At 48.4% G+C, this 21,602-nt stretch overlaps 1 protein-coding gene across 4 annotated transcripts in view; it reads right to left on the bottom strand.

The window, feature by feature from the left end:
* SDK1 (sidekick cell adhesion molecule 1) overlaps positions 1–21,602 on the bottom strand; it is a 963,741-nt gene that overhangs the window by 310,993 nt on the left and 631,146 nt on the right. For all 4 annotated transcript variants that reach the window (XM_034963556.4, XM_063605603.1, XM_063605604.1 and 1 more), the window contains 2 exons: positions 6,450–6,561; positions 5,565–5,755 (listed from right to left, as the gene is read on the bottom strand). In XM_034963556.4, coding sequence (XP_034819447.2) covers positions 5,565–5,755; positions 6,450–6,561 — 303 coding nt within the window. The remainder of the gene's footprint in view (positions 1–5,564; positions 5,756–6,449; positions 6,562–21,602) is intronic.

Raw genomic sequence — 21,602 nt, 5'->3', positions numbered from 1 at the left:
CCAATCAGTGGCAACTCTGTCTAGAAAGGGTACTCTGCCAACATGGGTCCACCCTGGACTTCTGAAAATTGATCCTGACTGCAGCCAACAAAACAGGGGATGGAAACAAACACTTCTCCCTCTTTTGAAACAATATGAAGACATCAGGGAAAGGTTCTCATGCCCTGTGTGAAGTCAGGGTGTTAGGAAAAGGCCAGCACAGATTTTCCGCCTTCCACATGGCCCAGAGCCCATGGCAGCTGCCTCCAGGGGCAGCGCAAGCTTCTAGCTCCCCAGTCTCAGGAGAGGAGGTGGGGAGACCTCCCAGACTGCCCCCAAACCAAGGGCCTCTGTCAAATGACCTCACTCTCCAAAATGCCAGTGTGACAAAGTGCAGGCTCAGGCCCGATGGAGGCAACCGCAGTGGAGAAGGCCCCCCCCACAACACCATGCATTTTTCCTGCTCTCCCATCCCCAGTGCTGCTGGGTTTTGGCTTCTGAGTTGCAAAGCTTCTTCTGTGTAGGGATCACTGCAAGACCCAAAGATGTTTCCTGTGCTGCCTCCCTGTTCCTTCCAGGTCGCCCCTCTCAGGGAGCAGCATGTATGCATGCCCTCGGCTGGCCTGCACTGCACGCTAGTCCACCGAGGTGGACAGAACGGTTCCTGGAGGTGTCCACACCCACACCCCTGGAACCTATGAATATGCTGTCTCACTTGGCAAGAGGGACTCTGCAGGTGGGATTAGGTATCCCACCTTAAAATAGGGAGACTTTCTTGGATTCGCTGGGTGGGCCCAATTTAATCATGTGAGCCCCTAAAACGAGAGGACTTTCTGCAGCTGGAGGCACAGGGGACAGCAGAGAGCTTCCATGTGTGACAAGAACTCAGCCGCAGCTGCTGGCTCTGGAGATGAGCCAGGGATGCAGGGGACTCTGGAACCTGAGGGGACCCCTGGCCAGGAGCCAGTCCCCAAGCCACAAGCACTGAACTCCACGAACAACTTGAAGGGGCTGGCAGCAGATGCCCCACCAGGTAAGAGTCCATCCCAGTGAAAACTTGCTGTCCGAGTTTCCGAGCCATCGTGCTCAGCAGGAGCAGGGCACATGTGGGAGCAGTCGGCTTCGTGTGTGATGAGGAGACCGTGTGGAAGGCGTGGCTCGGAGGGAAGATGCATCTCACAGGCACTAAGGTGCTGCAGTCAGAGGTAAGGGGCATCCTTGTCTTAGCCCCAAGGAAAAAAAAAATGGTTTCATAGGTGGTGAGGCACATCCTGATTCCAGAGACGGTAAACATGAAAAATGTGTGTCACATAACTGATTATTGCTAAATAGCTAGTACAATGGGACATATAGGATAACAGAGTTATGCCAACAGCAACTAAAGCCACTATTTCAGAGCCTCTGTGACAGACGTTTTTGCATTTAACCTTCACAATATGAGCTGGCACCATCTACAGCCATCTCCTCCATTTTATGGATGTGGAAACTGAGGCCAACACTCATTCAAGCCCATGAATGGTGCAGTGAGAACTAGACCCTGTTTCTGACTCCAGAGCCCGCACTGTTTTACGTCATGCTATGCTGCCCCCGCTGTGTCCCCAGAGCCCACTCTGTTTTACATCATGCAGCGCTGCCCCCAGCACGTGCCCAAGGCCGCAAGGGCCCGGCTGAGACCGCAGTAGTCTCCCCCGGGGCGAAGCATCCAAGGGCTGCACAGCAGAGGGGATGCTTGAGGCGAGTCGTGGATACACAGCTCTCACCAATCAGGGGAGTCGCAGACACGCAGCCCTCGCCAACCAGGTGGATCATGGATGCACAGCCCTCACCAACCAGTTGAGATGGCACTGGGGCTGGAGGCACATTCCTCCCAGGCACAGGCATTAGCAGGGACACAGGGATCTGTAGGAACACGACCCAGGCTTGGGTTGGCTTCCCCCATGAAGCAGGACCTGAGACAGGTTTGTTGCTGACAGTTTCTTGGGTGGTGAGGGAAACCCCACTGGGAGAGTGTGGGGTTGGCCGCAAAGAGCCTGTTATCCACCAGCTCCCAGGGCAGGAGGCTGCAGCCTCATGCCCGGGGACACTCTGGGAGCCAGTATAGAACACAACCTCATGAGGACAGGTAGCTAAGGGCCTGGGTATCCACTCACCAGCTCCCCTCAGATGCTGGGTGAGACTATTCCTGGGGGTGTCAGTCCCCAGCACTTCTGCCTGCTGCAGGGGGCAAAGCTGGCTCCAGGCTGAGGACACTGCCAGGAAGGACATGGGGGCACCTGCAGTTGGAAGTCACACATGGAAGCGGGAAAGGTGGGGGCCCTGCTTGGCCGCTGCCTCCCTGTGTTCTGGTAACAGCTATGGCGTGGAGTGTGTCGGGTTGTATGTGGTGTGGGGGAAGCGGGAGGGGATAGCAGAAAGTGTAGAGGGGAAGCGGGAGGGGAGGGTGGAGGGTTTAGAGGAGAAGTGGGAGGGGAGGGGAGGGTGTAGAGGGGATGTAGGAGGGGAGGGGAGGCAGGAGGTGAAGGGAGGGGAGGGCATAGAGGGGAGGTGGGAGGGGAGGGTATAGAGGGGAAGCAGGAGGGGAGGGCTGAGAGCATAGAGGGGAGGCGGGAGGGGAGGTGGGAGGGGAGGGCAGAGGGCATAGAGGGGAGGCGGGAGGGGAGGGTGTAGAGGGGAGGCGGGAGGGGAGGGTGGAGAGTGTAGAGGGGAGGCGGGAGGGGAGGGTGGAGAGTGTAGAGGGGAGGCGGGAGGGGAGGGCATAGAGGGGAGGTGGGAGGGGAGGAGAGGGCATAGAGGGGAAGCAGGGGGGGAGGGTGGAGGGCGTAGAGGGGAGGCAGGAGGGGAGGGTGGAGGGTGTAGAGGGGAGGTGGGAGGGGAGGGGAGGGCGGGGAGTGTAGAGGAGAGGCGGGAAGGGAGGGTGTAGAGGGGAGGTGGGACGGAAGCGGAGGGTGTAGAGGGGAGGCCAGAGGGGAAGGTGTAGAGGGGAGGTGGGAACGGAGGGCGGAGAGTGTAGAGGGGAGGCGGGAAGGGAGGGTGTAGAGGGGAGGTTGTAGAGGGGAGGTGGGAGGGGAGAGGAGGGTGTAGAGGTGAAGCAGGAGGGGAGGGGGCAGGGTGGAGGGCGTAGAGGGGAGGCAGGAGGGGAAGGGAGGGTGTAGAGGGGAGGCGGGAGGGGAGGGTGGAGGGCGTACAGGGGAGGCGGGAGGGGAGGGTGTAGAGGGGAGGCAGGAGGGGAGGGCGGAGGGTGTAGAGGGGAGGCAGGAGGGGAGGGTGGAGGGCGTAGAGGGGCTGCTCCACAGGACTGGGCAGCCAGTGGCGGGGTGGTGCCTGGAAGCCGACCTCTGTGCTCCCATTCAAGCCACAGAAATTAAGCAACATAGACAGGCAGGTGGGGCAAACAGCACAACTAGCCTGTCCTGTGTCATCAGTATAAAATACAAGTAATAGGAGCCCATTTGTTTCTCTCCCTTTGGCCTGTGTGCTCCTAAGGGTGGCTCTTTTGACAGGTACATGGTGACAGCCCCGTGAAACCAGTAATGCTCTGGCCACAGGGCGTGGGATTATAATCTCATCCAAATCCCTCAGAATTGACACAGACACTCTCTTCAGGGTTTTTGCAGCATGTGCCAACCACAAAAATCCTACCTGCTACAGCAAATTCTTATGAATAAAAGGGGATTTAAATCAACATCATAAAGAAGTGAAGTGTGTTCGTGTACCTTTAAAAGTCAGAACACGGAGAGGTGCTAACTCGAGAGAACACAAAAACAATCAGATATAAATGCAAAACCAAAGTTCTTAAGATAGATTTAAATATTTTAAAAAGGAATGATGATCGAAACAAACATTCTCGTTTAAAGGGAGATAAATTTCTTCTCTTGTTTAAATTACCTTAAAATGTTTGAACACGGTATAGTTCTGTCTACTAGAGATTTACACGTCGCAAATTTTAATTTTGGCTCAATCTATAATGTGCTGTGCTCCTAGAACTATAGATCAACCTTGATGAAAAAGTCTTTGCGGAGAATAGGATGTGATATTTACATCTGTAGTGGAAGCATGGATGGGGAAGGTAGCAATACCAGCTCAGGCCTCTCATGTAGAATCAACAGTGATTGGTGACTCAAAGCCGGCTTCCTCGGATGCTTTTAACAGCCTTTCGCTTCTTTCAGAGGGACCGACAGGTTTGCACTGCATTGTATTTAGAAGAGTCAAGGTCAGGGCACGGAGTCATTTCCTAATGATTAAAGGAATGGGACGTGATCAAGGTAAACCACCTTTTGTGCAGTATTCCTTTTCTTGCTAATTTCATAGGAAAACACAAGCTTTTTTTTTTTCCTTATTTTGCAAAGTGGCAGATTGCAAATTTTTTTATTTAAGGGGCTCTCTGAGGGTTTTCTTATTTGAATTTTCCTGTTCTCAATTCCCCTTATTCCCAAAGAGGAGAGAGGAAGTCAAGATTCTCCTTCCTAGAGGCAGCCTCTAAGGCTACGTCTTATCAACAGCGGCTACCACTGCGGAACACAGGCTGCTCTCATAGTCATCACGGCCACTTATGAAGAATAAATGCATGACAGTAGCTGGAAAAATGAGAGAAATAAAGTCACCTGCCTCACAACTTAACCTCATCATAAACTGATAATAGGTTTTGTATTTTCTTAGCCACTGTACCATGCACACTCCCTAAACACTAATAGTTCCCAGCATTTAGAGCTGGGCAACTCCAGGGTACTTAATCTTATGTTCTCTTTCTCCTTGGTTCAGGGATAATATGTCGCCCAGTTTGAGGAAGCATCTCTGTTCTCTTTTTTTTTTTAAGTTTAACAAAAGGTAACATCCGATAGTTTTACATTTTCTGCTAGGTCAAAAAATAACAGCTAAATTAATAATTAATAGAATAATTTCTAAATTAATAATTTTTTTTTTTTGAGTTGGAGTTTTGCTCCTGCGGCCCAGATTGGGTTGCAATGATGCGATCTTGGCTCACTGCAACCTCTGCCTCCTGGGTTCAAGTGATTCTCGTGCCTCCGCCTCCTGAGTGGCTGGGATCATAGGCGCCTGCCACTGCGCCCAGCTGATGTTTGTATTTTTAGTAGAGATGGGCGGGGCTTCACCATGTTGGCCAGGCTGGTCTCGAACTCCTGGCCTCAAGTGATCCGCCCACGTTGGCCTCCCAAAGTGCTGGGATTACAGGCATAAGCCACCATGCCTGGACAGCAATAATAGAATAGTTTCTGAACACCGATCACGATAGCCAAATAAGAGTTACAGAAAAGCTCAGCAGCCTAAAGCTAGAATAGGAGAGGGATCTATATGACAGGGGTTTCACCGCTCTATTTCCCGAGCTTTGTGACTGGAGTATTCAGAAGGACATTTCTTGGAAGGATTGAGAACATCAACACTTTGGATTTAATGGACTTATATTCTTGGGAAAGAAGGCTAGGAAGGATTTGGAAGGTAAACTCAACCTCACCTTCATTTGCCGAGTTACAAATAAAGCCACTGAAATACGCTATTTTGTTTCTGCGGAAGAGTCAGTGTCGGATGCTATCTGAGATGCTGGCAACACCACTTAGAGGCTCGTGCATTACCTATGATGAAAAGAAAGGCCGTCGCCCTGGCCGGTTCAAAGGCGCTCCCCCGCAGCGCCGCCTCGCAGACGTACGGCCCGGTGTCCGCGGACGTCGGGTTGCTGATGGTGAGGCGTCTTCCAAAGCTGTGGAGGCCACTGGTGATTCTCACTCCATTCCTCTTCCAGGTCACACTCAGGTCCTCCACAGGCCTGTGGGAATGAAAGGCATTCATGACGACGATTGTGACTCAGGGAGGTGGCAACGGTCATCATCTCAGGCACTCGGCACAGGCTGGACGAAGCTAATGCTACCAGGGTGCATGGCGGGTTGAACAACGGACACTGAAAAATCAATCTAGATGTAACTCTACTCCCTCCCAGCACCCACCGACGATGCATTCTGCTCAAGGGCTATTAAGCAAGGATATCTAATTGCCGCAGCAATGGACCATAAGTGCTAATGATCCCATTTGCTCAGGAAATGAATGTTTAAAATAAATACTGTGAGGGGACACAATGACATGGAAGGCGAGATCATCCGAGCTTGATTCTGGAGCGACCGCTAAGTAGGCAGAGAACACCTTGGCTGACTAAGAGGAGAAGAGCAATGAACTTTTTCCTCTGCCTCAACTCCTCTCTCTTCCCTAGAGAGGATCTCAGAGGAGCCCCCCACTACCACCCAGAGCTGCATTGAAAGCACCGCCCTGTTGCAGTGGGGGACTCTGGAAGACATCAGTGTGTCCATTTCCTTATCTATCCATATCTCGTATTCACGGCCCACCTGGCCAAACAAGACCACTGTCGCTAGAAGGCTGAACCTCACGCTCCAGTGTATCCTTCTATCGTCGGCTTGTCACAGGTCGTGGAATATTTACTAGAGTCTCACAGGAGACGCGCCTCGTACCTGGCACTGGCTATGCATTCCAAGGTGGTCTCACTGGATCCAGCCACCACACTTCTGTTGCCCGGGGGAACCACAATGGTGGGGGCCATGGTTTCAGGTGTGCCAACATCTCCTGTGGCAGAGAAAAGAGAAATGTCCATGAAACTCTAAGTACAGGAGCACCCCCCGCCGTTATCTGAGGGGACACGTTCCAAGACCCCTGGGGATACCTAAAACCAAAGAGAGTACCAATCCCTACAGATACAAATTGTCCCTGATGTATGATGGCTCCACACAGGACTTTTCAACTTTATGATGGTGCAAAAGCCATACACATTCAGTCCAGTCCTCAACTTACAACGGGGCTACAAAAGCGCGTTTTGACTTCCGATATTTTCAACTTCCGGTGGGTTTATTGGAACATAACCCCATTGTGAGTGGAAGGGCATCTGTTCAAACTTTCTCCCTCTGCATACACACCTGTCATAAATGTGTAAATTAGGCACACTAAGAGACTGACTACAACTAATAATGAAACAGAACAATGATAACATAATGTAATGAAAGTTATGCGAATGTGGTCCCTCTCTGTCTCTCAAAATATCTTACTGTGCTGTACTCTCCTATTTTCGGACCATGGTTGACGGAGGGTAATGGAAACCACAGAAAGTGAAACGGCAGATAGAAGATGGGATGATCGGAGCATGACAAATGAAGACTATTGTCAGAGCCAGGCTAATAGGAAACCCAAATTTCATGGCCCCTACCTGAACTCCCATGAGAAGCCCTGGGGCAGGGTCACTGTCCCTGGCCTTTCTCAGACCACATGAGATGGGGTCCAAGCACAGCCAGTGTCCTCAGGCACAATCCACAGCCTGTCCTACAGGGCATGGTTACCGGGCCTTACGCTGCTGCTCTGTGTGTTGTGTGGCTGAGGGGCTTTATTTAAACTGTTTGGCATTTTCCAAAATGCTTGCTGGCTTTATTTTTCTTTTATTGATTTAAGAGTTTGCTTACTGAGTTACCTAGTCTACCTGCTATTTCCAAATCTGTTCAATTCCACAAATATTTCATGTATCAGCCACTACGTTAGGCATGGGTGTCACTGGAAAGCAGTGGGCATTCTTACTCCTGTCCAAATATGCTTCCCTGGAGCCAATATATTCAATTAACAAAGTGTTCAGTTCTGTTACTGCAGTTTCAATCCTTTTTTCCTTTCTGAAAAGTAAATATCCTGAATCTATGTTTTTTGAGTATCAAACTATAAATAATTTAGCTCGTACTTCTGGTGACAAGGGAGAAAAAAAAATAGGACATATTTTTTGCCACTTTTCTCTAAAATACATTTAACATCAAAATTAAACTACCCACAGTACACTTTACTACTGTTTATTTAGAGAAAATGAAGACCAATCCAACATTTCTAGAACAGGGATTTCAATAAAGGGTGGAGATGTAAGAGGCTGGAAATAAAAATAAATGGAAATGACTGCAAACGCAAAACGCTTCATCTGGGCTTCACGCTGAAGGGACTCGCCACCATCGTGAGCGGCAGCGGAGGATTCTGGCAACTGAAAGGTTCTAGCCTGCCGGGCTGGCGGTGGGGTGAGGGCCGCCGAGAGAGAACAACGGGAAAGAGAGGACGGGCTTCTCATCAGCTCTGATTTCCCACAGCTCTGTGCTCTGCCTTGCACTGCCTAAGCAGTATGAGATTTTTGTATTAAACGTGCATGTGAATTCTAAAAGAAAAACAGAAGCCTGATGTAGACAGAGCCAAGTAATGAATGTTTTAAAATCTATATGTTGATTGAATAATGTGAGGGTGACTCTCACCCAGCCCTGGGTCCCTGGGGGGCTGAGGCAGCCTTCCCCATCTCTAGACTCTCCAACTCTGCAGCGGACCCTCGAAGCTTCTCCGGAAACCTTCCTGCTGACGCCTTTGCTTTGTAAAATTGCCAAGATTCCTGGGCTGGTTATCAGATTTCTGAGAAGATGGCAGAGTCCGGATGCACTCACGATGGGGCAAAGGACAGGAATGGAATGCCAATCAGACTAACGGCCTGCCTGTCATCTGTGAAAGTGGCTGATGAGGAGAAACGGCCGGAGAAGCTAATATTTGCAAATAGTTATGAGAAGTGAAGGGAGGCAGTGGCTAATGCTGAAAGGTCACTGAACAGGGTGCTAATTTGGCATTAATCACTGCTCAGCCACGGTGGCAGATGAGGAAGCCTGAGTTCAGGACTGGGGAGGAGCCTGAGGAGAATGGTCCTTGGGCCACTGAGTCCCTCCTCCCCAGACTGGTGGGGGCTCAGCTCCTGGCAGACTCCAAGGGGCTGTGCTGTGGACAGATGAGCCCCAAGGCTGAGTTCGCAGCCCCGCAGGGCCAAGTGCCGCAGGCACCGCACACACCCGTCCATCACGGGGCTCAGCTCCACCACAGGAGGAGGAAGCCGTCCTTCGTGTTGATTCACCTACAGCCTTAAAAGAGCAGTGGTGGCCGGGCGCGGTGGCTCACGCCTGTCATCCCAGCACTTTGGGAGGCCGAGACGGGTGGATCACCAGGTCAGGAGATCGAGACCATCCTGGCTAACACGGTGAAACCCCATCTCTACTAAAAATACAAAAAAACAAATTAGCTGGGCGTGGTGGCACATGCTTATAGTCCCAGCTACTCGGGAGACTGAGGCAGGAGAATCGCTGGAACCCGGGAGGTGGAGGTTGCAGTGAGCCGAGATGGCATCACTGCAGTCCAGCCTGGGTGACAGAGCGAGACTCCGTCTCAAAAAAAAAAAAAAAAAAAAAGCAATGGTGATACACACACAAGGTCACCTGCAAGGTGAATCTGACTTATGGAAACCACCACAGCAAGGTCAAGGTTATACAGGTCTTCTGATGGCAAAGCTATGCATTTTCTGTTGAGACTGCACAAAAACATTTCAGTAGAATATTACGTGACCTGAATCCAGATATTCCAATAGCAAGGACAGTGCTCATTGTAGTACATGATCCTGGTATATTTTCTTCCTTTAAAAAACTGTTTTAAATTTCAGTCAAATTCATATGTGCACATAAATTAAAAAGAACATTACGGAGAGGCTTAAAATGAAACAAAACCATACCCCCTCTCCCTAAGGCAATCTCCCCTAAATCTGTTAGTGTTTTATCTTAGTTTTGAGCTCCATGTCTTTAAATTATAGGCATCTATTGCTATGTCTTGTTTTTAGCCAATTTTAGACATTATCTATTGACTTTCTGCTACAACAGATGAGCTTTTAGCTCACACCACTTCATGATACTCTCAAACAGGATTTTTACTTCTTCTGTTATTTACCTGTGTAATTTAAATATATATAAAAATATATATGTGTATATTTTAAAAAGATATATAGATACAGATATTTTTAAGCAACAGATATAGATACATATATAGATATATATGTATTTTTAAAAGATATACATAGTGAAACCCCATGTTTACAAAAAAATACACACACACACACACACACACACACACACACACACACACGCAAATACTTCTTTTTAAAAGGAAAGGCAATTAGAAATCCCGGTGAAAAAAATCTGTAGAAGAAAGAAATATAATCTCTCTATACTGTCTAGCTGTGCAGTAGATAATCTTTACATAGTAAATATAATATAAACAGTGTATATTTATTTCAACTTTAGAATTAATCCATAGTCTGAAATGCCAGATGTAATTGTGCCTAGGAAACAGAATGTAAATGTTTTTAACCTGGATGATATGAAACTGCAGAAGACGGAGTGAGGTGGAAGAGCAGAAGAGAATTGGGGATGAGGGTGGCTTCTCATTACACAACAGGGAGTGAAAAGCTACTGTTTCCAGTTTACAAGAAATAAAGAAACTCGTGTGTGTGTGTGCATGCATGCATGCTCATGTATATATCTTAGAGTTACAATGGTAAATAACAAAAGGCCTACACATACTGTTTGGACTATATTTTGAGAAGGATGTGTGAAGAGGCATGAGGTAAAAAGCTCATCCATCACAGCAGAAGGTCAACAGGTAACGTCTAAAATTGGCAAATCAAGAACTAGCAATAGACACATATTGTTAACACACGGAGTTAAATATTAGCACAAAGGGCTAAATAGAGAAAAGCATGCCTCTGGTGTGAGAGTGGCAAAAACGGCTGCCTTCTGTTTAAAGCCTTTTGTACTGTTCTCTTTTACCCACATGAAGGCAATCTACCCAGCTCCCTTTAAACACACATTCCCTTTCCTGTTTGGTGTGGACTCGTCACTGTAAGACTCTCTCCCTTTCCTGTTTGGTGTGGACTCGTCACTGTAAGACTCTCTCCCTTTCCTGTTTGGTGTGGACTCGTCACTGTAAGACTCTCTCCCTTTCCTCTTTGGTGTGGACTCGTCACTCTGAGACTCTCCTCCGCTGCATTCTTGGGTAACACCTGCCGTTCCCTGGACCTCACTGTCTCCTTATTCTTGGCATATGTCCTCACTTAGCTAGAGTATCCTTAAATAACTTAAGAGAAAGTAAGTTTTCAAAGTTCTTGAATGAGGTAAAAAATGATTTTTGGCAAGGCTTAGTGGCTTACATCTGTAATCCCAGCACTTTGGGAGGCCAAGGTGAGTGGCTCTCTTGAGCCCAAGAGTTTGAGATGAGCCTAGGCAATATGGCAAAACCCTGTCTCTATCCAAGAAAAAAAAAAAAATTAGCAGGTGTGGTGGCACATGCATGTAGTCCCAGCTACTCAGGAGGCTGAGGTGGGAGGATCACTTCAATTCAGGAGTTTGAGACCAGCCTGGACAACATAGTGAAACCCCATGTCTACAAAAATAATTTTTTTATTAGCCAGGTTTAGTGGTCTGTGCCTGTGGTCCCATCTACTTGGGAGGCTGAGGTGGGAGGATCACTTGAGCCCAGGAGGTTGAGGCTGCTCAACTTCGGAGGCAGAGTTTGCAGTGAGCTATGATCATACCACTGCACTCCAGCCTGGGCAACAGAGCAAGACCTTGTCTAAAAAAAATAAATAAAATAAAACGTATCTAAATGTAGGGGGGTTTATACATTGTGCCAGGTAACTGAAAGGTCCTTTCACTCTAGACATGCACACCTGATAGCGTTAGTTCCTTCATAATTTTCTCCCCTCTGTTTTCTGTGTTTTTTCTTTCTAGGGCTCTTATTGGTTGGATTTTAGGACTCTGGACTGATTCACATGCTTCTTACTTTTTTCCAATATTTTCCTTTTTTTAATTTTGGAAAGAGCACCTCAAACTTTATCTTTTTTTTTTTTTTTTTTTTTTTGAGACGGAGTCTTGCTCTGTTGCCCAGGCTGGAGTGCAGTGGCACGATCTCAGCTCACTGCAAGCTCCACTCCCCAGGTTCACGCCATTCTCCTACCTCAGCCTCCTGGGTAGCTGGGACTACAGGCTCCTGCCATCACGCCTGGCTTATTTTTTGTATTTTTAGTAGAGACGGGGTTTCACCATCTTAGCCAGGATGGTCTCGATCTCCTGACTTCGTTCGTGATCCGCCCACCTTGGCCTCCCGAAGTGCTAGGATTACAGGTGTGACCCACCGAGCCTGGCCCTCAACTTTATCTTCTAACTGGTCTTTTGGATGTTTATTTCAGTAACCATATTGTGACTCCCAATACTAACTTTTTGTCCTCTGTTCATTTTTCATTGCATCCTGTTCTTGTTTCATGGGTGAAATACATTTCTAAATGTCTCAGAGAGTATAAAAACTTTCTGAAGTTCTGTTTTGTGTTCCTCTGGGATCTTTTTTCTCCCTCTTTGTTAATTTGATATACTTTTTATAGGAAGGGCTTTCTTCAAATGATCCCTGTGTCCTTTTATACATATGAATGAACCAGGAGATGTCAACTGACGACTTCACTTTAATAAAGTGAAACACTCACTATTATTCCGAAGGGACGCTAAATCCCCGAGTGTGGATGTCTTTTCTCTGGGGCTGTTCATTATTTATAACTTTCTGTTTGTCTGTTCATCTACCTTTTTAATCTAGCTTAAGTATTCTGCTTACAGTTTGAGGGGTTACAAGTAGACTGTTTTTGTTGTTTGTTTTTGAGACATAGTCTCACTTTGTCACCCAGGCTGGAGTGCAGTGGCACAATCTCAGCTCACTGCAAACTCTGCCTCCGAAGCTCAAGTGATTCTCCTGCCTCAGCCTCCTGAGTAGCTGGGATTACAACATAGACTGTTCTTTATACAAACTAGCAATGGCTCCCCCTGTTTTTAGCTCTCTGTCATAACCAGCCCCTCCATGACCAAGTCTGCCCCAAGTGTCCTCAGGCTCAGGCCCTCTCCCCAAGTGGTTGTGATGCCTCCCTCTGAGATTCGCTTTCCGGGTGTTTGTTCTCATCCTTCACTGGTACTGGCTCCTCTCCCTTTCTTTTTGTCATTGTGGACCTAAGTCTCTTCCTCTTTTACTGCTTTTGAGTGGGTTTTTTGCTCCTTTTGTAAGCAAGAAGAGGTCAACAGATGGACTTCGACATTTTTTACCTGCCATGATGGCTTTTCTACCAAAAGGTTTTCCAAGTTCAATTTTTAGAAGATGCAAAGAATATCTAAGCATTTTAAAAAAATGAAACAAACTCTTTATTTCTGTTATTTGCATAATATCTGAGATATAATAAACATCAAATACTCAATGATTAATTTATCATAAATATTCTAAAATTAAGAGCCAACGCTACTATTACCTGCTGCTTCAACGTCCTACATTAACAAAACATTTTTAAAATGCCATATACCAACGAATAAGGCCTCAGTTCCAAGAACGAAAACAAAAGTAGAGAAAAGAATTCTATTTTGCCAAGCTGCCATGTAGCCACAAAACATCTTGGTAAATGATTTACACATGTTGCCCATTTAATACAGTGACAACCCAGTAAGATAATGATTGTTATCCCTCTTTTACAGATGAGAAAATTGAGGCCCTAAGTCCCATGGTTTCAAGTGATAGAGAAAAGCTTTAAATCATGGAATGTCTTCATCCAAAGTTGATAATCTTTCTTTTACATAATGCTGCCTCCTCCTAACAAAAACACTGGTTGTGCTCTGTTAAGCAAAAATGAACTAGAACACTCCTTCCCTCAAGCACTTCCTTGAGACTTTACAGTAGTGTTCTCAACTGAACGTTTCCCAGGCTGGTTTTAGGTGGCTGGAGGTGAAGACACTGAGTCAAAAGAGGATTTATGCAGAAGTCACCAACCAACGGGCGCCAGGTAGCTTCAGAGGCAGAAAGGCAAACACTTCAGATGACACCTCTTTGTAGTTACAGGAATAAGGAACACGCAGCAGAGGGAAACGAAGCCTAATCCTAGTCAATTTCCCCCACATGAACCTCTTTACTCACAGAAGAGGCTGAGGAGGGAGAAGCTGTCTAGGTCGCATTTAATTAAAAAGTACGTTTAAAGAATATCAAGTCTCTGAAACAGAAAAAAAAATAAAGTTCAAAGTTAACCCGAACTGCTAAGCTGTGGAATTACTGCAGATAAAGTCGGATGAATGGAGAACACCCCTTCCACGGCAGCCCCGCACCGTGCGCCGGGTTGGCGAGCGGTCGAATGAGCAAGAGCCGGTCAGGGAGCCTCCGCGCTAGGAACACAACCAGGAGGCAGGGGTGGGGTGGGGGAAATGGACTCTGCCCTGAAGGAGAAGAGGAAAGGAAGCAGCCCTGTAGGCAGCTGAGTACACAGCTTTCCAGGCAGGGAGAACAAAATATGCAAGACCCTGATGCACAAATGGGGAGGACGGAGGAGGAGGAAGTGGGGGCAGAAGGGGAAAGAAGGGAGGGGAGGGGAGGAGGGGGGAGGGGGAGGAGGTAATGGAAGGAAGGAAGAGGGGGGAGGGAAGGAAGGCAGGGAGGAGGGAAGGGGAAGAACGGAAGAGGGAAGAAGGAGAAGGGGGAGGGGGAGGGGAGAGGGGAAGGGAGGGGGAGGGGAGAGGGGAAGGGAGGGGGAGGGGAAGGGAGGGGGAGGGGAGGGGGAGGCAGAGGCCAAGGTGGCTGCTGAACCTTGAGCCTGGTGGGAAGGCGGGAAGTCCGGCCACAGCTCAGAGGGAACATCCTGCCCTCAGGGCTCTGAGCACAGTTGCTCCCCCACTTTTGTTACAAAGATCTCAGCACCTCATTAAAAAACACAGCCTTCTATTTTCAGGAAAAGTCTATGCCCTAAAGCAGTGGGATTTTCCGGAATATCGGAGAGAGCAAATCCTACATTTTGGTTTATTCTATTAAAACCACTGTCTTCCGTGTCTGGATTCACAGCCGAGTGCTCCTGGCGAATACTATGCCTCTTGAAACGTTCGCAGCAGCCAGCTCGAACAGGGACAGGCCATGGGCCGTTCCCCGCACGTGGCCAGGCTGCTCCCTGTGCCACACCAGAAAACAATGAGGTCAAAGCTGCCCTCAACCAAAAGATGCTGAGTCATATTTTCCCTGAGCCATGAGACTCAGGCATAACCTCCAAGTGGACATGGGCAACATGAACCACATAGACAGACATTTCCAACGAGAAGCGGCTTTGTTACGAGAAAAACCGTAGTACAAGTGCCACAAATTCTAAGATTAAAAACAATCTCCAGGGTTTTCCTTTTTAGTGTGTCTACATCTATGGGGTTTTCTTTTTGTAGAAACAGGATTCCACCAAAAAAACAGCAGGTAAGGAGGTCTACAGGACCATCTGAAAACTCAGTATCTTCCTGCTCCAAAAATAATTGGTCTAAAACTTGTAGAAACAAGAGAAAACATTTTTTTAAAACACACACACACATGGAAAAAGACCCTATTTTAAAAGCTCAATGTTGAGCAATATGTTCTTTGGCTTCTTTTAAATCTTTTCCCAACATCCTATCATAGTATTTTTTGATCATGTTGTCCAGATAAGATAAGTTAGAAAAATGCTTTAGAATTTTGCCAACTTGTTATCTGGACAGAAGATGAAGGGATCCCTCTCAAGCTGCTGCCTTGGGGACCCCTGCTCCTCTGACACTGCCCCGTCTCTGCAGAGTCATTACCTGCTGGTGGGCTGGTCCATGTGAAATAAGGAGGGACGCACGTCTTATTTATCTCTGTACCCAGCAAAGTGCCTAGATGACAACAGCCTGACTATAAGCACTTGCTGAGAGAAGATTGAAGTCTTGGCTGGGTGCAGTGGCTCACGCCTGTAATCCCAGCACTTTGGGAGGCTGGGGTGGGCGGATCATGAGGTCAGGAGATCGAGACCATCCTAGCTAACACGGTGAAACCCCGTCTCTACTAAAAATACAAAAAATTAGCTGGGCATGGTGGCGGGCGCCTGTAGTCCCAGCTACGGGAGGCTGAGGCAGGAGAATGGCATGAACCTGGGAGGCGGAGCTTGAGGTGAGCCGAGATCACGCCACTGCACTCCAGCTTGGGCGACAGAGCAAGACTGTGTCTCAAAAAAAAAAAAAAAAAAAAAAAAAAAAATGAAGTCTTGTCCAAATATACCACGGCTGGTTATCACCAGCAGATCACGATTGCTACAGGATGACTGCAACTGTAACAACTGCCTCTTATTTCAGGAGCATGGTGGCAGGTGCTGGGGATACAAAGTTGAACTGGCTAACGTCCACTTCGTCAGAGGTTCGAGTTTGGTGGAGGATGGCAGCCACATGAACAGAGCAAGCACATTGTGGCGGAGCTACGAAAGCCAAAGAGAAGGGAGATGGCAGGCCGTGGAGGGTGGGTGTGGTGTTGAGGTCAGTTCTTCCAGGGGAAATTGGGAAAGGTTTGAGCAGGGAAGATGGATAGGCATCCCCCAGTCAGACAATGGAAGGAAAGGCATTTCAGGAATAGGAGAAAAGGAGGGAACCCGTTTGGCCCATTTGGGAAAAAGGAAGCAGTTCTTGGTGGTTGAGGGGCAGTGGGGGGGCATGGGCGTGGCCACAGCTGGCCACGGAGGAGGCAGGAGCGCCACACTCAGGAGTGTGGACTTGATCCATCAGGGAATGGAGAGGCAGCCAAGGGCGTCAAGGAGGAAAGCCATGGCCAGGCTTGCACACTGTCCAGAGCGGGTGGGAGCACGGTCAGGGAGCCCCAGCCAAAGCCTACCACACGGTTTGGGAAAAGGCTGCAAAGTCCAATGGGTCAAGGGTGTTGCTAAGAGAAGGAAGAAAGACGGGGGTGAGTATGACAGACAGAAGGGGGCAAAGGGAGAGGAGAGAGAGACAGAGGCGTCTAAGACCCCTTGCTTCTCTCCAGGTTTCTCGCTTGAGCTGCTTGGTGGGTGGCTGGGCAGCTTATAAGGGAGAAAGCTCAGGAGACAGACGGGGGGCTGGGAGTGGCAGTGCTGGTGGGTCAGGAGGGAGAAGGGAAGGCGTTCTGCAGAAGCTGCCCAAGCTTCCTAAGAAGTGCCTGCGGGGTACCCAGGTGTGCAGGTTCAGAGGGTACATGGGCGGTGATTGAAAGTAGGAGATCAAGAGGCCACTCCATGAGAGTGTGAGGAGTGAGCACAGGAGATGGCCTGCAGAGAAGCCAGGGAGCACTGACCTTTATTTTTTTAATTAATTAATTTATTATTATTATTTTTGTCACCCAGGCTGGAGTGCAGTGGCATGATCTCAGCTCACTGCAACCTCCGCCTCCCAGGTTCAAGCGATTCTCCTGCCTCGGCCTCCGGAGTAGCTGGGATTACAGGCGCCTGCCACCATACCCGGCTAATTTTTGTATTTCTAGTAGAGACGGGGTTTCATCGTGTTGCCCAGGCTGGTCTCCCAAAGTGCCTCAGCCTCCCAAAGTGCTGGGATTACAGGCGTGAGCCACCACACCCGGTCAGCACTGACCTTTAAAGAGGAGGCCCAGGGAGTCTGCTGAGGACAGTGAGCACGATGGCCAGGGCTGGGAAGGAAGAAGAAGATGCCATCAAACGGGAAGCTATTGTCTTTTTCCAAATGAACAGGCGTTTTCATGTATACAACCAAGGCTACTTCTGCTCGAGTTTTAAGATGCGTTTTCGCGTTCGCCTTGCAGGACGGTGGCTAAGGAATGCAGAGCTATACAGAAGCAGAAGTCCTGACCTCCACCAAGCAGGGCTTCACTGTCCCGCAAAGCACGTTTAGATATTCTAAATATCCAACTTGAATCACTATTCTGTTCAGTTCTGTAGGTCAGTTTCTGCAGCCAGGGTGGCTCCGGCCATCCTCCACCTGCTTTCTGACAATGAGAAGTTCTGTAGGTCAGTTTCTGCAGCCAGGGTGGCTCCGGCCATCCTCCACCTGCTTTCTGACAATGAGAAGTTCTGTAGGTCAGTTTCTGCAGCCAGGGTGGCTCCGGCCATCCTCCACCTGCTTTCTGACAATGGGAAGCACAGGAACTGGTGAGTCTTTCCTGGCCTTGAACATTGCCTACGCGTCTCAAGGTGCACTGGTGGTTTTTCATGGGCTGGGTGAAGACAGCTCCGTGACACTTCACTTAAAATCAGGTAAATTTTTTGCTTATTAATTGCCTTTGGGACTACGTGAAGACTGTCACCTTTCTCTGCATTGTTAAAATGGCCTAGCAAAGGAATTAAGAGCTCTCCTGTCTGCAAAAGCATCTCAGAGCAACAGGTGTGTCGGATATCTTTCCACCAAGGGGAGCAGGCATCTGGATAGCTCAGGCTGTGACTGCTCCCAGGATACCTATTTTTAAAGAGACTCAGATATACATACACATATATATGTATATATCTCCAAGAACCCAGATACATTATTATTTTTTTCTTAAAATGTCCAAAGTGAAAGACGTGCAGGCAGCAGGGAGATCCAGGTCATCCCCAGCCCACCAAGAGGTAAGTCTCTTGTGGCAGAACCTGGGCAATTCTGAGATGCACTGTATTGTGGAAACTGAAATACACTGTGATTTCCTTTCTAACAAGAAAAAAACATGTTCACGAAATAGAAAATTCCTCCCACCCTTTACCTTCCACACGTTCACCTTCTTAATCTGTACTCGCCCAGCCCCTGGACGTGGGAAGCTGGTTTATACATTTCTGAGTGTATATTTTGTTGTGCCTGGAAGACATTTTCTATTCTTTTAAGAGCTGCCTCCTTTATAGTTCATCACCCAGAAGGCAATCACGAATGCCAAAGGCATTAGGATTGTGCAGTGAGAGGAATCACACGTGTGGGGACAGGGCAGGCCCCCTCACAAACCCAACCCCAAAAGATCTAATCCCAAAAAATTCCCTGGAGACAGGTATTCCCCGCTGACTAGATTCTTCTCGTTTCCTGCCCAGCAGGAGGGAGGGAAAGGGAAAGAGAGGAAATACGGTCGTATATCCCATTTCCAATGCTCTTTCACGCACCTTCATTTTTATCTCAACGCACTGCTTCTGGACTTTTCTACTGATGAGAGACGATAAATAAAATGACAGTTTGACAATCCAGCAGTTTCTTCTCATTTATAACATATTTGAAAACTTACACATTTGGAAATGAATGGAAGGTAACAAAGAATGTATCTTCTTCAGCTTTTTACTGGGCGGAGAAAAACGAAGGTGATAAAAGACAGTGCTGCAGTTGGCTCATGGATTTGTTTATTTAGTTCAGGATGAGGACAAATTGATAAACCGTAAAAGAGGTGCGTGTATTTAGGAGCTGCATGATTGGACGCTAGAGTGATCCAAATATCTGATTCAAGAAACAACAGCTGAGGATCTCTTTTTTTTTTTTTTTTTTTTTGAGACGGAGTCTCACTCTGTCACCCAGGCTGGAGTGCAGTGTCGCGATCTTGGCTCACTGCAAGCTCCGCCTCCCAGGTTCACGCCATTCTCCTGCCTCAGCCTCCCAAGTAGCTGGGACTACTGGTGCCCGCCACCACGCCCGGCTAATTTTGTTTTTGTATTTTTAGTAGAGGCAGGGTTTCACCGTGTTTGCCAGGTTAGTCACGATCTCCTGACCTTGTGATCCACCTGCCTCGGCCTCCCAAAGTGCTGGGATTACAGGCATGAGCCACTGTGCCAGGCTGAGGATCTAATTTTTATCCAAACACATAAATGCATAATCTCCCACTGAATAGAAGAACCATTACCAATAGAAAGACTGGGATCATAAGTCTTTTCAGTGGACCAAGGGGTAAGAGGGTATTTGTCTCAAGATTAGGTCCACTTCTGAATAGAATTCTAAAGTTGCTGAGAATGTAACCAGCCACGTAACAGATCACTTTTAGCTGTGATAAGAAATGGCCTGGAAGCCAGGTGCGGTAGCTTATGCCTGTAATCCCAGCACTTTGGGAGGTCAAGGCAGGTGGATCGCCTGAGGTCAGGAGTTCAAGACCAGTGTGGGCAACATGGTGAAATCCCGTTTCTACTAAATATACAAAATTAGCCGGGCGTGGTGGTAGGTGCCTGTAATCCCAGTTACTCAGAAGGCTGAGGCAGGAGAATTGCTTGAACCTGGGAGGCGGAGGTTGCAGTGAGCCGAGATTACCTCACTGCACTCCAGTCTGGGTGACAGAGTGAGACTCTGTCTCAAAGAAAAAAAAAAGAAATGCTCTTGAGTAACTTTGCCAAGCATGCAAGCCCAGGCGTGGAGCCCAAGCCCATCAGGGCAACTGATGCCCATCTGAGGCTATTAACACGGACAATGGGAACCTGCAGGACGCGTGGGCAGGGGCCTTTGAAGCCTTGGTCCTCCTCGACCCAAACTGCAGGAGCTCCCTGGCACAAAGCTCTTTTCAAAGTTGAAACGAGAGACACAAAACATTGAGAGGCTGCTAGGCAGAGTGGCTAAGATTCTTAGATCCGTCCAGCGAACACCATTGTGTTTAAACCTTGGAATGGAGGGATCCAAACGGACCTGCGATTTTGTTTTTAATGTCCACAAAAGCCTCCTGTTAAGCCCAGTGTTTAAGAAGAGCGGTGAGGACACTGCCCTGATGATCCCGCCTCTGCAGGCTGGGTGGTTCTGCCGCATGGCCTTTGGTCTTCCCCGTGGTTCTCAGCTCCATCTGAAGAATGACTTGTGCTGGTTTTGTTCATGTCTGTCTCTCCCCACTGGAACGCATGACCATGAGCACAGGCATTTTCATCTGCCCTGTTCTGCCCACATTCCCAGGGCCTAGAACAGTGCCTGACATGTCATAGGGGCCTCATAAATACCTGTTGAGTGAACAGAGTGAGGTCCTTGGGACAAGGCTGTCCTTCCTGGGTAGACCTCCGCATGGCCAAATGTAAGAGAGCTGAGAAGTGTCATCTCCAGATCTCGGTGCAGTCTTGTTGAGAACTGCCGTGCTCCTGAGGCACACGCCACTGCACGGACAGTTTTCTTGACATGCCAGTCAAGACCAGGCACATGATGATCATGGCCAGGCAGCCAGGGCTTCTCTTTCACAGCCTCTCCGAGTTCCAACATTCCTGAGCTTCGGCTACACCTGACCGTGTGGCATTCTCTGAAACATTCCCCTCTGCCCTCCTCGGACCTGAGTGTCCCCACCTGTAACAGCTCTCTCCATTCCTAACTCGTCCCCACCCCTACTGCTGCCTCCTGAAATCCCACCCATCCAGCAGGGCCCAGAGGACACAGCGCCTCCTCCAGGCAGGCTTCCCAGTACCCTTGATTAAAGTGGCCTTTCCTCTTTGTACTTTTGGTACACTTCTTTTTTTCCCCCCATTGGGGTTAAATACACAAAACATAAAATACCACCTTAACCATTTCTAAGTGAACAGTTCATTGGCGTTAAGGACGCTCAAGCTGTGATGTAGCCATCACCACTATACATCTCCAAAATTCTTTTTTTTTTTTGAGATGGAGTCTCACTCTGTCACACAGGCTGGAGTGCTGTGGCGTGATCTTGGCTCATTGCAACCTCCACCTCACGGGTTCACGTGTTTCTCCTGCCTCAGCCTCCGGAGCAGCTGGGACTATAGACACCTGCCACCATGCCTGGCTAATTTTTTTTTTTCTATTTTTAGTATAGATGGGGTTTCACCGTGTTAGCCAGGATGTTCTCGATCTCCTGACCTTGTGATCCGCCTGCCTCGGCCTCCCAAAGTGCTGGGATTACAGGCGTGAGCCACCGTGCCTGGCCCAAAACACTTTTATTTTCCCAAACTGAAACTCTGCACCCCATTAAACACTCACTCCCCACTTCCTCCTCCCCAGCCCCTGGCACCCACCATCCTACTTTCTGTCTCTGTGAACTTGATTCTAGAT

This window comes from Pan paniscus, chromosome 6 (genome assembly GCF_029289425.2).
Source record: "Pan paniscus chromosome 6, NHGRI_mPanPan1-v2.0_pri, whole genome shotgun sequence".
In the NCBI taxonomy this organism is placed as follows: Eukaryota; Metazoa; Chordata; class Mammalia; order Primates; family Hominidae; genus Pan; species Pan paniscus.
This window is presented reverse-complemented; position numbering and strand designations above follow the sequence as displayed.